The sequence below is a fragment of the Rhineura floridana genome, chromosome 16 (assembly GCF_030035675.1).
Source record: "Rhineura floridana isolate rRhiFlo1 chromosome 16, rRhiFlo1.hap2, whole genome shotgun sequence".
Classification (NCBI taxonomy): domain Eukaryota; kingdom Metazoa; phylum Chordata; class Lepidosauria; order Squamata; family Rhineuridae; genus Rhineura; species Rhineura floridana.
The window spans coordinates 34,943,351-34,957,155 of record NC_084495.1 but is presented as its reverse complement, the minus strand read 5'-3'; the positions used below and the strand labels follow the sequence as shown (position 1 = coordinate 34,957,155).

The 13,805-nt window shown below is 52.1% G+C and overlaps 1 protein-coding gene across 4 annotated transcripts in view; it reads right to left on the bottom strand.

The window, feature by feature from the left end:
- Positions 1-13,805, bottom strand: part of DLG3 (discs large MAGUK scaffold protein 3) — a 92,886-nt gene that overhangs the window by 59,686 nt on the left and 19,395 nt on the right. Inside the window, exon 1 of one of the 4 annotated variants that reach the window (XM_061598166.1) lies at positions 3,359-3,764. The exons of the other annotated variants lie outside the window; for them this stretch is intronic. Within the exon in view, the coding sequence (XP_061454150.1) occupies positions 3,359-3,739 (381 nt within the window). The 5' untranslated portion in view covers positions 3,740-3,764. Of the gene's footprint in view, positions 1-3,358; positions 3,765-13,805 lie in introns of those variants that run through there. 4 annotated transcript variants of the gene reach the window in all.

The window sequence follows — 13,805 nt, the reverse complement described above, 5'->3', positions numbered from 1 at the left end:
CCATTCCTTAGCAACAGCAGCCCATCTCCCTCCTTCCCCAGACCTGGATGGGGCTGAAAGTGTGATGGTGGATGGTGACGGCTCTGTTTCAGGGTTGTGCTCCACTCCCATCAGCTGCATTGGGCTGTTGCTCACTGGCAGAGCACATGCTTTGCATGCAGAAGGTCCCAGGTTCAGTACCCACTGGCATGCCCAGGTAGGGCTGGGAATGTCCCCACCTGAAACCCTGGAGAGCCATTGCTGCCAGTCAGTGTAGACAAGGAGTGGGGAACCTTTGCCCTCCAGAAGTTGATGAACTGGCCAACAGGATATCAGTGGAGCAGGCCAACTCACTGGCAGAGAAAGAGGGCACAACCACTGGCTGGCTCAACAGCTTATCTATGGTGACCTTTATGGCCACCTTGAGTGCGAGGTTGATGTTTGTTTTGCTACCAGTGCTGACTGGTTATGTATCAGGAGTTGCAGTACCATGCATGTTATGATTATTTAGCTGGGAGTGAGTGAATGGAAGCAGTTTTATATACCACACCGTTAGGGTGAGAGCCTGCTTTCGTATAGAACTGATCCTGTCTCAGGTGAGAGATGGGAGAGGCATATTCCATAGTTCTCTGGGTGTGGGGCATGAGCCCACTGGTGCTTCAGAAATGGGGAGAGTATCCTACCCGTGTGTGCTTGGCAGTGATTCTTTTTATGCGAGTTGGAATGCTTAGGGTAGTGAATGCTTCTAGAGGTTGTATGCAATGGATAGTGCGTGAGACTGGGTGAATGGTTGTCTCAGTATGTCTTAGGTTGGTTGTAATTTTATGTACTGCTTTTTTAAAAAAATGTGCCTGATTTTATTTATATTGTGGATATTGTGGATATTATATGGATATTGTTTGTGTGTTTTGTTCTGTAAATCGTTTGACGTGGTCTTTACTGTACTCATTGTGTTTATGCATATGGATTCTATTGTAAACCGCTTTGAGATCTTTCAAATAGTAAGCGGTCTATAAATGCAAAGAAATAAAATGAAATGAACTATAGCTCCCATTGGCTATGCTTGCTAGGGTTGATGGGAGCTGTCTTGTGCCTCATTATAAGACAGCTTCCTATGTGCCTACGTAATGTATTCTGCTTGCAGAACATGGCTCACCTGGTTGCAGAATTTTCCTAGGGATAAGGGAGAAAGGGGGATGCCTAAAAGTAAGTAGTGTACTGGCAAATTCAGACATGCCCTCCCTTTTTTCTTTGCTGCTGGGTTGAGAATGAGATCCTTGTTAATGCCTTCTCCCACAACAACAGACGTCCCTAGGAACCAATAAGCATGAAAGGGGAGAGTGTTAGCTGCTGAAAAGAGTCTTCTCAGTGGGTGACTCACCTCCTTTCACTCTGATTGGCTCCAATCAGCAGGAAAGGACTCTTAGTGCCTAACACACAACCCTTTCATGCTGTTTGGCTCACAGGATGCTGGAGACATAGGGACCCTGCTGGGATCCTGCTCCCAAAAAAGTAAGGGGTCTAAGATCCCCCAAGACCCTGGACGACTACACCCCTGGCAATACAGAGAAGAAATACTTTTTCCTGCCTGGCTGCCTGCCCCAGCACTACAGTCTTGCTAAACGAAGTCTGGCTAAAATAACTTCTGATCAGCTAAAAGAGGGCCCGGGAGAGGCAGGCCTCAGTGCAGGCACCCTGTCCTTTCAGAGCAAGGCCTTCTGCTCCTCTAGGGCACATGCTGAAAATCACAGGCTAGGAAGGGAAGGCGGGGGACCAGGTGGTAACCAGGGAGATGCGGGGAGGTAATGCTCCGAGGTCCCTTCCTCTCAGGGCGGGGGGGGGGGAGCAGAGGAGGTGGCGGTGGCTGGAGTGGGGGGCAGCACCTAGGCTTGGCTTGTGCACGGTGTACAAGGGAACCTGTGGGGGCTCCCAGCAGGTGAGGGAGAGCAGATCATCGCAGCCCTGAAGCATCCCTCCGCTGAGCGCACACGCTCCTGAGCACGTGTGGTGAAAATGGGGGCAGTGAGGGGCAAAGCTCCACCTACCCCTTTGCCTGAAAGGGAGCGACAGCCCCCCCCCCCGTACACACACTTCTTCTGATGCTCGGCAAGCAATTAAAGGTAATGCCAGCAGCCGCCCCCGGGCTCCGCTCCCCACTGACTGTCAGCCTGGCAGGGGTAAAGATGGAGAGGGAGGGAGGGAGAGAGAGAGATCCTTGGTGCTCACTCCTTCCCTGTCTGAGGCAGCAGCAAAGTGCACTGCCTACACTCACTACACCCCAGTGAGCAATTCTGCCTTCTCTGGTTCAGCACATGCTCAGGGGCGCACATCCCCACATGGCATTCTGTGCGTGCAGAGCCTCGCTTCACCGCACACCATCAGGCTGGCCTCGCTGGGGCCGATGGATGGTTTGGGGGCCCGTGTCTCTTGAAACCAGCCGGCTCCCCCTTTGATGATACCATGGCGGCAGCAGCCCACCAGGAGACAATGAAATCTGGCTCCCCCCCCTTCTTTCCTTCAGGTCAGCCTCCTCCGACCAGCACTGCCCTGTTGGACAGCAAAACCAAGAGAGGAGCTTCTCTCTCTCTCTCTCCCTCCCTCCCCCAATCTTGTCACTGCCATCTTGGGAAGGATGTTTGGACATCCTGACATCCATCTGTCAGCCAATGGGAGGAGGGGAAGGCAGAATCTCTCTCCCCCCTCCCAATATGGTCCTCCGGGCACCTAGATTTTAGTAAAAGGATGCACGGATGCTAGGAGATGGCAAGGAAACCAGAGAGATGGGCAAGAATAGGCCAGAGATCTCCACTGCCGGGGTGAGGGAGGCATCATGCCTGGCCCACCTACTCACCCTCCGTGGCACATTCTGACCTGCTAGGAAGCCGGCAAGGCGCAAAAGCCCGGCAGCCTCAAGCGGCAGCCAGTGGTGAGGGCGGCAGCCAGAACGTGGCACGCTCAGGCATGCTGGTGGATGGACCCAGCCTCCATTTTATTGCCTGGCAAGCATGCAGACTCCATCCATTTTCTCAGCTGTCGGGGGGGGGGGTGTCAGTGCAGGGGCTGGGAGGCAGCGTGGGTCCTCCAGACCCCTGGAGAAGTGGGGGAGACGGGGTAACATAAGGCGGAGAAAGCCGCCGCGGAGGGCTGGGGCAAAGAGTGCCCGCTCGAGCAGCTGGTTGGGGTGGCTGCCCTGCCTGGCCCTCTGCTCTAAGGGGGGACATCCCCTGGCCCCGCTGGGCATGCCAAGCCCCGGGTGAGCAGGACGGCAGGAGAAAGACAAGCGCCCTCCCTGTTCAAAGAAAAAGCCACCTCCGCTTCTGGCAGGGGCCCCATCCCGACGAGCGCCCTGCCCTGCCCCCTCCTCCGAAGCGGCACCCACCTGTTCATACCAGTCGCGGTTCGAGCAGGTGCACTCGGGCCACCAGCCGGGACTGCCGCCGTTCATCTTGGGGGTGCCCCCTCCTCCTCCTCCTCCAGCTGCGCAGCTCTTGGCCGGGCCCTGCTTGGGGGGCGCGGGGGGCGCATTATCGCAGCGGGAGGTGGGGATGAGCTTGCCCTTGGCACGGGCCGTCGGGGTGGCGCCCCCTCCCTGCGAGGGCAGCGTCTGCGAGCCGTAGCCCCCGTAGCCGCCGCCGCCGCCGCCGTACTGCTCGTGCTGCTGCCACTCGCCGTAGCTGGGGGGCTCCATGCGCCGGAGGGCCGCCATCCGCGTCACCTCGTAGCATTCCGGGCACCGGCAGCAGTGGTGGTGCTTGTGCATCTTGGCACTGCCGACCCTGCCTGCCTGCCTACGCGCAGCAGCCCCAGAAACAATGGGAGGGAGGGGGGAGCCCCCCACCACCGCCACCGCCTCTCCTCCTCCTCCTCCTCCGCGCGGCTGGAAGGGAGGGAGAGGGGGAGGGCAGCGAGCAAGCAGAAAACCCGGCTAGCTCCGAAGGCACAACGTCGTCACCGCATCATCGCGGCGGCAGCGCCGCATCGCCCAGCCCTTCAGCCCCTGCCAAGCCGGAGGAAGAAGGAGGAAACGGGGGGGGGGTTTCACCGAAGCGGCAGCAGCCTCCCCCCGCGTGTTGTCCGCCGCTGCTGCATGGATCAGCCGTCCAGGCAAGCCTTTTTTCCCCGGGCGTGGGCAGGCGGGCAAGCGCGCTGGCGCTGCTGCTTCTCTCTCACCTCCAGCCCCGGCCGGAGGATGCTGAGGCTGGTGCTGTTGCTGGTTTTGGTCCCTGGTCGGGAAAGGAAGGAGGCGAGCGCATCCTTGGCTGGCTCCCTCTCCTGCCTCCGCGCCGCAGCCAATCAGCGCGAGGGGCCGCGGCAGCGCCGAGAATGTTAAGCAGGGGGCCCTTAAAGGTACAGAAACAGTCCGCCCAACATCTCTCCCCCCCTTTCTTTGCTTTTCTCCCTCCTCCCTTCCCCCCCTGCCCGCTATCCTCACTACAACCTTATGAGGTAGGGAGGCTAAGAGGCGACGATTGGCCCAAAGTCATCCAGTCAGGTCCCGGATGGAGCATTGGCACTTGGGTCTACCAGGTCCTGATACCGGATTCTAACCACTGTACCAAGCTGGCTCCATCAGCTTTTCGATTCCAAGTGGGTTTAAAGAGCTGGCTTAGAGTGCCAGACTAGAACTCCAGGGGAGACCAGGGCTTGAATCCCTAACAGCTGTGAGCTGGCTGGGTGTCCTTGGGCCAGCCACTATCTCTCAGCTTAACCTACCCCCCAGGGTTGTTGTGAGGAAAAAAATGGAGAGGGGAGAACTAAGGCAGGGTAAACATGTAGCAGCATACAAGGAAATAATTCTGAATGGAGAGGCAGGGACTGTGGGTATAGTCATCCAGGGACTCAGGGGGTCTTAGACCCCTTACTTTTTTGGGAACAGGGTTCCAGCAGGGTCCCTATATCTCCAGCATCCTACAAGCCAATCGGGATGAAAGCAGAGTGAGTTAGGCACTGAAACAGTCTTCTAACATGCTTCCTTGTCCTTTCCTGCTGATTGGGAGCCAATCAGAGTGAAAGGAGGTGAATCAACCACTGAGAAGACTCTTCTCAGTAGCCAACACTCTCCCCTTTCATGCTTATTGGCTCCTAGGGAAGTTGGTTGCTGTGGGAGAAGACATTAACAAGGATCTCAACACATCAGCAAAAATGGGGCGGGAGGGGGTGTGGCTGTGAGTATCATGAAGGAACCCTGCCCTTATGAATTTGCAACTACACTACTGCCTGGGACTAAGAAAGGGCACCCCATCCCACCCCTACCCCTGTCAATAATCTAAAGCTCCCCCATCTCTAAACCTGCCCTGTAGCACTCTGATCTCCTATGCCAAGACACAGTGTTCATGGTGTCCCTCCATTCCAGCTTGCAGGCCTCAGCTACCCTCTTGCCCATAAGTAGTCAACCTGGTGCCCTCCAGAAGTCGTTGGACTCTGACCCCCAGCAGCCCCAGAAGCCAGACTGTAAAATGATTGGGTAGCTGGAATGCTTCTGTGCCACAGAATGTATTGCTCAAAAGCCAGCTCACACTTTACACAGAAGCAGGAAAAGAAGGCGTACAAGCAAGTTGCCATTCACACATGCTGAGTGCCATGAGATCAGCCCAGGTCTTATGCATCTCCTTGAGGCAAGCGCCTACAGATGGAATGCAATTTATTAATGCTTCTATACTTTGCAAAACTGGCTCTAACTTTTGACTTGCACCCCACCCCCGACTAGGTGAGCCGTCTTTTGCAATGAAACCTGTTTGGGGTCTCAGCAAAACAATTGTGTTCTTCAGCCTTAAGAGCAGGGGAGCAGGGAAGACTGTGAAAAGACACCTCCGTTTTCAGGACATCAACTAGAACCACTCTGAGGCCTTGCTTCCAGCTGCCTCTTCCACCTAACTCAACCAAACCCATGTGGAGAAAACAGAAAGATCCCATGGCAGCTGGTGGCTTCAGCACTTTGGACAGCTCCTTGAAAGTTTGGACTGGAACCCGGAGCGGATTCTATTGCCCCACGGACCTGAAGCCACCAGCCGCCACTGGAAAGGTTTTTAAAAAGTGCACTGGAGCTGCCAAGGGAGATCTTTAGTGCAGCAGCCCAAGGCCCCACTCAGCAGAATAAGGGCCACCAAATACAACAGAGTAACTCACCACATGTTGAAACAATACACCATATAAAATGGAGGCCTTCTGTAAGACCACTGAGTCCAGAATTGTTCAACTTCACCCGTAGAAGGCTGCATAAAAGACTGCCTAAGCATATGTATATTCAGGGAGGGGAAGGACTCTGATCCACAGGCCGTGTTCCTTCTATTACCTGTTCAGAGCCAAGGGGGCATTGGCCCCCTTTGCAAATGCCAGGATCACAGGAAATTAAGAAGTAGCCTTATACTGAATCAGAGCATTAGTCCATTTAGCTCAGTACAATGAGTGGCAGTGACAGATTGGGGACATTCCCAGCCCTATCTGGAGATGCTGCGGCTTGAGCCTGGGAGCTTCTGTGTGCAAAGCAGATGCTCTGCCGCTGAACTACAGCCCTCCCCTTCTGATATACCAGCTTCATCTTGTGCATAGGCTACTGGTGTGCACCGCTTTTGGATCATATGTTAAGAGAGGAGCCACCACCTTCTGTACTATTAGGGGATTTACAGAAGACCCAGCACGGGGGCCAAAGAGATGCACACAACATTCACTCTAGAAATGTTCCCAGACAACACCAGCGCAAGAGAGCCCTGCACTACAGCTGCCACACCGTGCAAGGGCAGAACTAGGGACCAAGGGCAGAGTTGTCATACTTCTATCCTGCTCTGCTTCCAAGAAGTTCAAAGTGGTGTATGTGATCCCTTCCCCTATTTTATCCTCACAACAACCCTGTAAGGTAGGTTAAGCGAAGAGAGAGAGGGAATGACTGGCTCAAGGGCATCCAGTGGAGATGTGAACCTGGGTCTCCCTGGTCATAGTCTGACACTCTAACTGCTATGCCACATCAGCACCAGGAGAATCTCAGTTGGACGTCCATGGCCAATACCCAGCCTACAAGTCAATCCCATCAGGCTCTCATCAACTGAGCAGAGGCTAGGATGTCAATTGATTTGCCATGAAGACATCCAGAGACTATACATTCTCATTGGTGGGCAAAACAATCCTAAAGGCTGTTGTTACAGCTTTTTTAGGAAACCAGGGCGACCCCTTCCCCAACCACCTATAGCCTCTTGTGGGAAGGGTAGAGCCTCTGCTTTGCATGCAGAAGGACCCAGGTCCAATCTTTGGCATCTCCAGGTAAGGCTGGGGACATCCTGTCTGAAACCCTGGAGAGACTCTGCCAATCGGTGTAGTGTAAAAAACTGAGCTAAATGGACCAGGGGTCTGACCTGATGTCAGGCATCTTGCAATGTTTCCTCCTGCACTTGGCCATCTCTGCCAGATTGTTGTGCAATGCACCATTCATAGGATGCCAGGAAAGTGGGGGCCAAACCTCAAAGAGTAGAAGGAATGAAACGTGGAAAACAGAACAAAAAGGAGGTGGATGGTCCTGGTTCCAAATCTTACCCTTCCCCAAAAAGGGGTCTGTTCCGTTATCCCCATTTTCATGTAATGCAAATGACACTTCACTGGCTTTGCCAGCCAGGGGCCAAGAGGACTCCAGTATAAGATGTTGAGCCTTTTGGGGGTCGTAAGAGTAGAAGGTCAGGAGAGCCTGGCTGCTGGACCAGGCCAAAAGGGGCCCATCCTGTTCTCACACAGTGGCCAAGCCAGATGCCCCAATGGGAAGTCTGCAAGGAGGACATGAGTGCAACAGCTCCTTGCTTTTGATTCCCAGCAGCTGGCATTCAGAGGCATACTGCTTCCGACAGTGGGTGTCTCTGAGGGGTGTCCTCAGCTAACCCTCAGAATTGTCAGTGAGGAGCTGGCCCTTCCCTCCTGGGAGTCCCAGAGCAGCCCCACAGCCCCTGAACTCTCCCCAGCAATCCCACTCCAGGATGACAAGGCCAAGTGGCAATGCCACACAGACCTTTGGGAGAGCAGGCAAGCTGAGAACAAATGGGAGGGAGCAGAATGCCATGGGGGAGCGAGGCTGTTCCTTCAGCCGCCCTCTGTTCCGTCTCCTTTAAGTAAGGGACGTAATGCAGCAGATTTCTGAATGGCTGCTCCCTCCTCCTCTCTGCCTACTCACTGCCTAGCCAATCAGCAGAAGGACTGGAATTGCAGCAGCCAACAACTTCTTAAAGGCATCCAGGCCCTAGAAACCATTTTCAGATTTTCTGTTGCTTGCCGAAGAAATATTCTGCCGTTGTTACCTTGGAAAAGAAAGATTGGCTGGCTCTTTCCCCAGCTCTGCCATGGGTCCAGCCTAGCATTTAGCAACCCTGTTATGATGGGTGTATCCACCACCAGATGCAACAGCTGTGCATAGCCACCTCAGAGTCCAGCCCAGGGACCAACATGTAGTCCTGAACATGCCATGTGGACGCACAAAAGCAGAAACTGCACAAAGCACAGCAATGGAAATTTTCATGGTGCCGTTAATGATGTAATTTTATGAGAATTATTTTAATGCTTCTGTTTATTATGTATTACTAGCAGCCCTCATACTAAGCATTGTGCAGGAATTCTTAGAAACAAAAAAAATCAGTGCGTTTTTTAAATCAGTGGTTAAAATCAGTGTAGTTTTGATAGGTTCACTCTGTTATTCTTAATCCAAACTGGCATTCAATTGTATCCAAGTGTAGACAGAAAACTGCTCCTTGATCTCAGGAACGATTGTGCAAAATTCGATTACAATATCTGAAGAGGTGTCCAAATGTATAGCAAGCAGATAAACAACTTTCCAAAATATATAGTAGATTATGTACTGTATTATGTTTTTAAATCATCTTATTTCTGTAAACTGCCCTGTGACCATTTTTGCTGAAGGGCAGTACAAAAACCTCTAAATAAATAAGTAACTTTGGCCTTGGTGATACACTCGTGTGGAAAAACAACTAAGAGTCCTGTAGCACAGACTTGTTGGAGCCTAAGCACTTGCGCTCATTTGACAATTACCCTCCAATAAAACGGTCTAATCTGTAAGGTGCCGCAAGACTCTGCTGTGACCGACTAAGGCCACAGAGTGCTTTGGGAAGAGGGACTGACTGTTCAGCCACTGGGAATTCTAGCTTTGTGAGGGGAATAGGGGTCTCCTAACAGCTCTCAGCATCCTTGACAACCTGCACTTCCCAGGATTCATTGGGGGAAGCCATGCCTATTTAAAGTGGAATAACAGCGGAATAAATGGTGTGAATGTGGCCTAACTCATTTACCTCTCTGACAAGACATGGATATGTGTAGCAAAGGCAGTAGCAGAGCACAATTTGAACTCACAGTTCTGCAGTTGCAAGCAGGCCCCAGAAAGCAAGCCAGCTTCAGAGAAGATACAGTATTCTTACTCTCTGGGCTTCCACTAGGATGGCAAGGTATGAAGTAAGCTCCAGGAAAAGAAGTCTGCTCACAAATTGATGCAACCTTTTGCCCGACACCAAGCGTCACATAGGCATTCAGCTACAATGGGCCTGCAGGCCAAGCTCAGACGTTGGCATGCCATGGTGGGCAGGGGCCAGCCAGAACTATGGAATACCATCCAACATTAGCTCCAGGTTTTGGAGGGTCCTTAGGCCAGACATCCTCTGGGGGGCTCCTTCCTTATTGCTTCTATTGCCTTACTGCAGCAGCTGCAGGGAGCTCTTATTTGCTGGGGGGTGGGAGCATTCAGCATATGCCTGACCAATGCAGTCCCATGATACTATCTGCTGCTTCCAGTGGTGGCTGGTGGTTCCATGTCAGCTGGGCAATGGAATCCACTCCGGGTTTTAGTCGGTGCTGAAGCACCTTGGACAGCTCCTTCAAAGTTCAGACTAAAACCCCGGAGCAGATTCCACTGCCCCACTGACATGGAACCACCAGCCACCACTGACTGCTTCTCTCTCCACTGCAGAAGTTGATTATGCCTTTCAACCTTCCATTTCCTCTTCAGTCCCTGATCCACAAAAGGAGAATCCCTTTTAGCCCAGCCTATGGTTGCTTTAGTGTTATTTTAAGAGGATTTTTATCAAGGTCTTCTCTTTTTTAAGCGGCTGTGGGGTGGAGCAATCCTCAACCCAGCAGAGGGAGCAAAGCCTGTGATTGTGGGGAAGAGGGCAGGACTAGATGGAGATGCCCTATCATGCATGGGTGCAGCAAGAGCTGAAGTCTCTGGGCCAAGCCTCTCATCCTCACAAGTTTAATTTTAACTCAGCGGCTGCAAGCTTCCTCAAGCTCCCGGCCCATCCTGAGGAATGGCTGGAGGGAGGGGTGAATAGGGAAATGTAAGAGAGGGCAGAGGAAGAATTAAAGGATTCAAGGCCCATATCCCTGACCCACAAGCCAAACAGCAACATCAGCCAGAGACGGCAGAGGATAAAGGGAGTATCCAAAACTCCTCTCTCCCTCTGTCATGACATCTTGCCTTATCTGAGGAATTTAATGCCATACCTATTCTGTCCATCACAATAGCCGAGCTACAAAAAGTCCAGAGTCCTGCCTCTAGGTCAGGTGTGGGGAACCTTCGGCCCTCCAAATGTTACTGACCTGCAGTTCCCATAATCCCTGGCCACTGGCCATGCTGGCTTAGGGTCATTCCTCTCTTGGGGAACCCTCCCCAGGATATGCCCCTTCGGCCCTGCTGGCCACCCTCCTCAGGTGCTTTTCTTGGCTGGAAATTCAGGAGTATAGTCACTTGGGGTCACAGAGGGTCATAGACCTGTTACTTTTTTGGGAGCATGGTCCCAGCCAGGTCCCTGTGTATGAGCCAATCAACATGAAAAGGGAGTGTGTTGTCCACTGAGAAGAGTCTTTGTCCTTTCGTGCTGATTGGAGCCAATCAGAATGAAAGGAGGTGAGTCAGCCACTGAGAAGACTCATCCCAGTAGCTAACATAGCATCCCCTCTCACGCTGATTGGCTCCTAAGGATGTCTGTTGTAGTGGAGTGTAGACTGACCAGACGACAGGGACAGCAAGGGAGATGAGTAAGAGTGGGAAAGGGGGTGTGGTGTGACTATCATGAAGGGACCCTGCACTTCTGAATTTGTCACTATACTACTGGCTTGAATCCACAGAGTCCTTAAGATGTGATAATGGCTCTTGCTTGCCTGGACTGAGATATATGGGTGTGTTTGTATATATAAAAACCTCTGACTTTTGCGTAGCTGAAATGTAACCTATCACACAAAGAGTCACATCCGTTGCCCTGCCCACTTTTGCCTCTGGCCCTGCCCATCACACATGCTGCCTCCAAAAGGCTGCCAGTGAAGGAGTGCAGCCTTCAAGCTGAAAAAAGGTTCCCCACCCCACCAAAGGCATCTAGCAAGCTTCATGGCCATGTTGAGGTTTGAACCCGAGTCTCCTCCATACTAGTGCAACACTTTAACCTGTTGGAAGTGGGGCAAGAGCAACTCCTGTTTGGGTTCTTTTGTATGTATTCCAGAAGGGAGATAGAGTCAGGGTCCTCCAGCTGGCTAGGCTTGCCTACCTTTACCAGTGCTCTTCTCTGCCTGACTTCCTTCCGTTGTAAACTGATATGCTCAGGGAAGCTTATCTGCCCCTCCTTCCTTTGTCTTCTTTTTCGGCTGTCAGAGGAGAGAAGAGACATTTTTGTCTTTGCTCTCTCTCCTGAGCCATGAGGGCAATACCCACGTCCGCAACTTAGTTAGTTAGTTAAAACTAGGTATGCCTTTCCTATCTACTATGTATTTCTATAAATAAAGTAGCCTTTCTTATTTTACTAAGTCTTAAGTCTCAGTGATCTCAATGCAGTGTAAAAGCCTGCTACTTAGGTCAACACACACACTCGTACACACACAGTTCAGACCACTGAGGATCTCTGCATATATACATATATGCTCTACATTGCTCTCTAAGATCTCCAAGATGATCATACTTGGCAAGGTTTGATAGCCTGGAGGTAGGAGCTAGGAAGCATATGGAACATCCCGCATGTAGACAGCTGGAAGATGGAGAAATGATCTGCAACCATATTTGGGTTTTGACCTGTTCTTGTACTGCTCACTCTTTTTTTTAGAGTTCCATGAAACTATATTCCTCTCAAGCTGCATACAGGCAGCGGTGGCTGTTGCCCACTGGGGCTGGTAGGGCAGAAGGGCAGGAAGCCCAAACAGTAGGGGCAGGCACAGCCAATGACTGGCAGAGGCAACTCATTCTAATTTTGTGCCCCTTCTCCTCCTCCCTGTAGAGTTTTACAAGGCCAGCACTGAGACTAAGTACAAGGAGGAGGATCACAGGCAATTCCATCCCCTGGACTGGTTAGCAACAGGAAGGAAAGCAGGTGAGGCGCTGGCTGAGGGCAGGCTACAGTTGGGGGGGCACCACCCCATTTGCCCAGACAGACTAGCCTCCACTACATGCAGGTCAACGTCAACTGGGCTTGTCTCCTCCATTGTGCCAGTGTGGAACGGCGTCTTTGCCTGATCTGCAAGCTTCCACCTGGATTCAGTTTCCACTGGCAATGTGCGGGTGGCAGTCAGAAGTGGACTATCTTTGAACTGGACTCCTGTACTGCACAAGGAAAATGCCAAGGTAATCAAGCCCCCTGTCCATCTTTCTTTGCGACACTGTTTTGTAGATTTCGTAGTGCAACAGTTAATCTAGTCCTGGGCAAAAACAACGCTGCAAGTGCAATTCAGATTCTCATGGACATCCTCTTCCTGTGCGTGTCCCCCCCCCACCTCTCACTGGGCTTGTGCTCCCCATGGCTGGTAGGTTCAGGGTAAACCATACAGCTGCAGTTAGCCTGTCATCCAGTCATTAGCTGCAGGCGACGGGCCTGGAAACACAATGCAAGGCTGTGCTGGTTATGAACACGAGAAGGTGCCTTATACTGAGTCCGACTATTGATCCACCTGGCCCAGTGTTGTCTGCACTGACTGGCAGCAGCTCTCCAGGGCTACAGAGGCCTCTCCAAGCCTTACCTGGAGCTGCTGGGCCTTTCTGCATGCAAAGCAAATGATCTACTACATGACAAGATCCTGCTGGATCCGGCCAATGGCCCATCTGGTCCAGCATCCTGGATTCGCAGTGGCCAACCAGATGCCCATGGGAAGCCTGCAAGCAGGGCCTGAGCGCAGCAGCACTCTCCCCTCCTGTGGGTTCCAGCAACTGGAATTCAGAAGCATATTGCCTCTGACCGTGGAGGTAGAGTGAAGCCATCATGGCTAGTAGACCCTAGTAGCCTTGCCTTCCATTAATCTGTCTTTCCCTCTTTTAAAGCCATCCAAGTTGGTGGCCTTCACTGCTTCTTGTGGGAGAGAGTTCCATAGTTTAACTCTGTGCTGTGTGAAGAAGTCCTTTCTTTTGTCTGTCCCGAATCTTCCAGCATTCAGCTTCATTGGATGCCCATGAGTTGTAGTGTTATGTGAGAGGGGAAAAAACTTTTCTCTGTCCCCTTTTCCCATGGCGTGCGTTATTTTATACCCTTCTATCACATCACTCGCCTTTTCTCTAAGCTAGAAAGCCCCAAATGTTGTAACCTTTCCTCACAGGGCAGTTGCTCCATCTCCTTGATCATTCCCATTGCCCTTTTCCAACTCTACAATTTCCTTTTTGAGGTGACATGACCAGAACTGTATGCAGTACTCCAAACACGGCTACACCGTAGATTTGTATACTGTAATGGTATAATGAGAGAGCCAGTGTGGTGTAGTGGTTAAGGTGTTGTACTACGACCTGGGAGACCAGGGTTCGAATCCCCCCATAGCCATGAAGCTCCCTGGGTGACCGTGGGCCAGTCACTGCCTCACAGCCTCATGAAAACCCTGTTCAT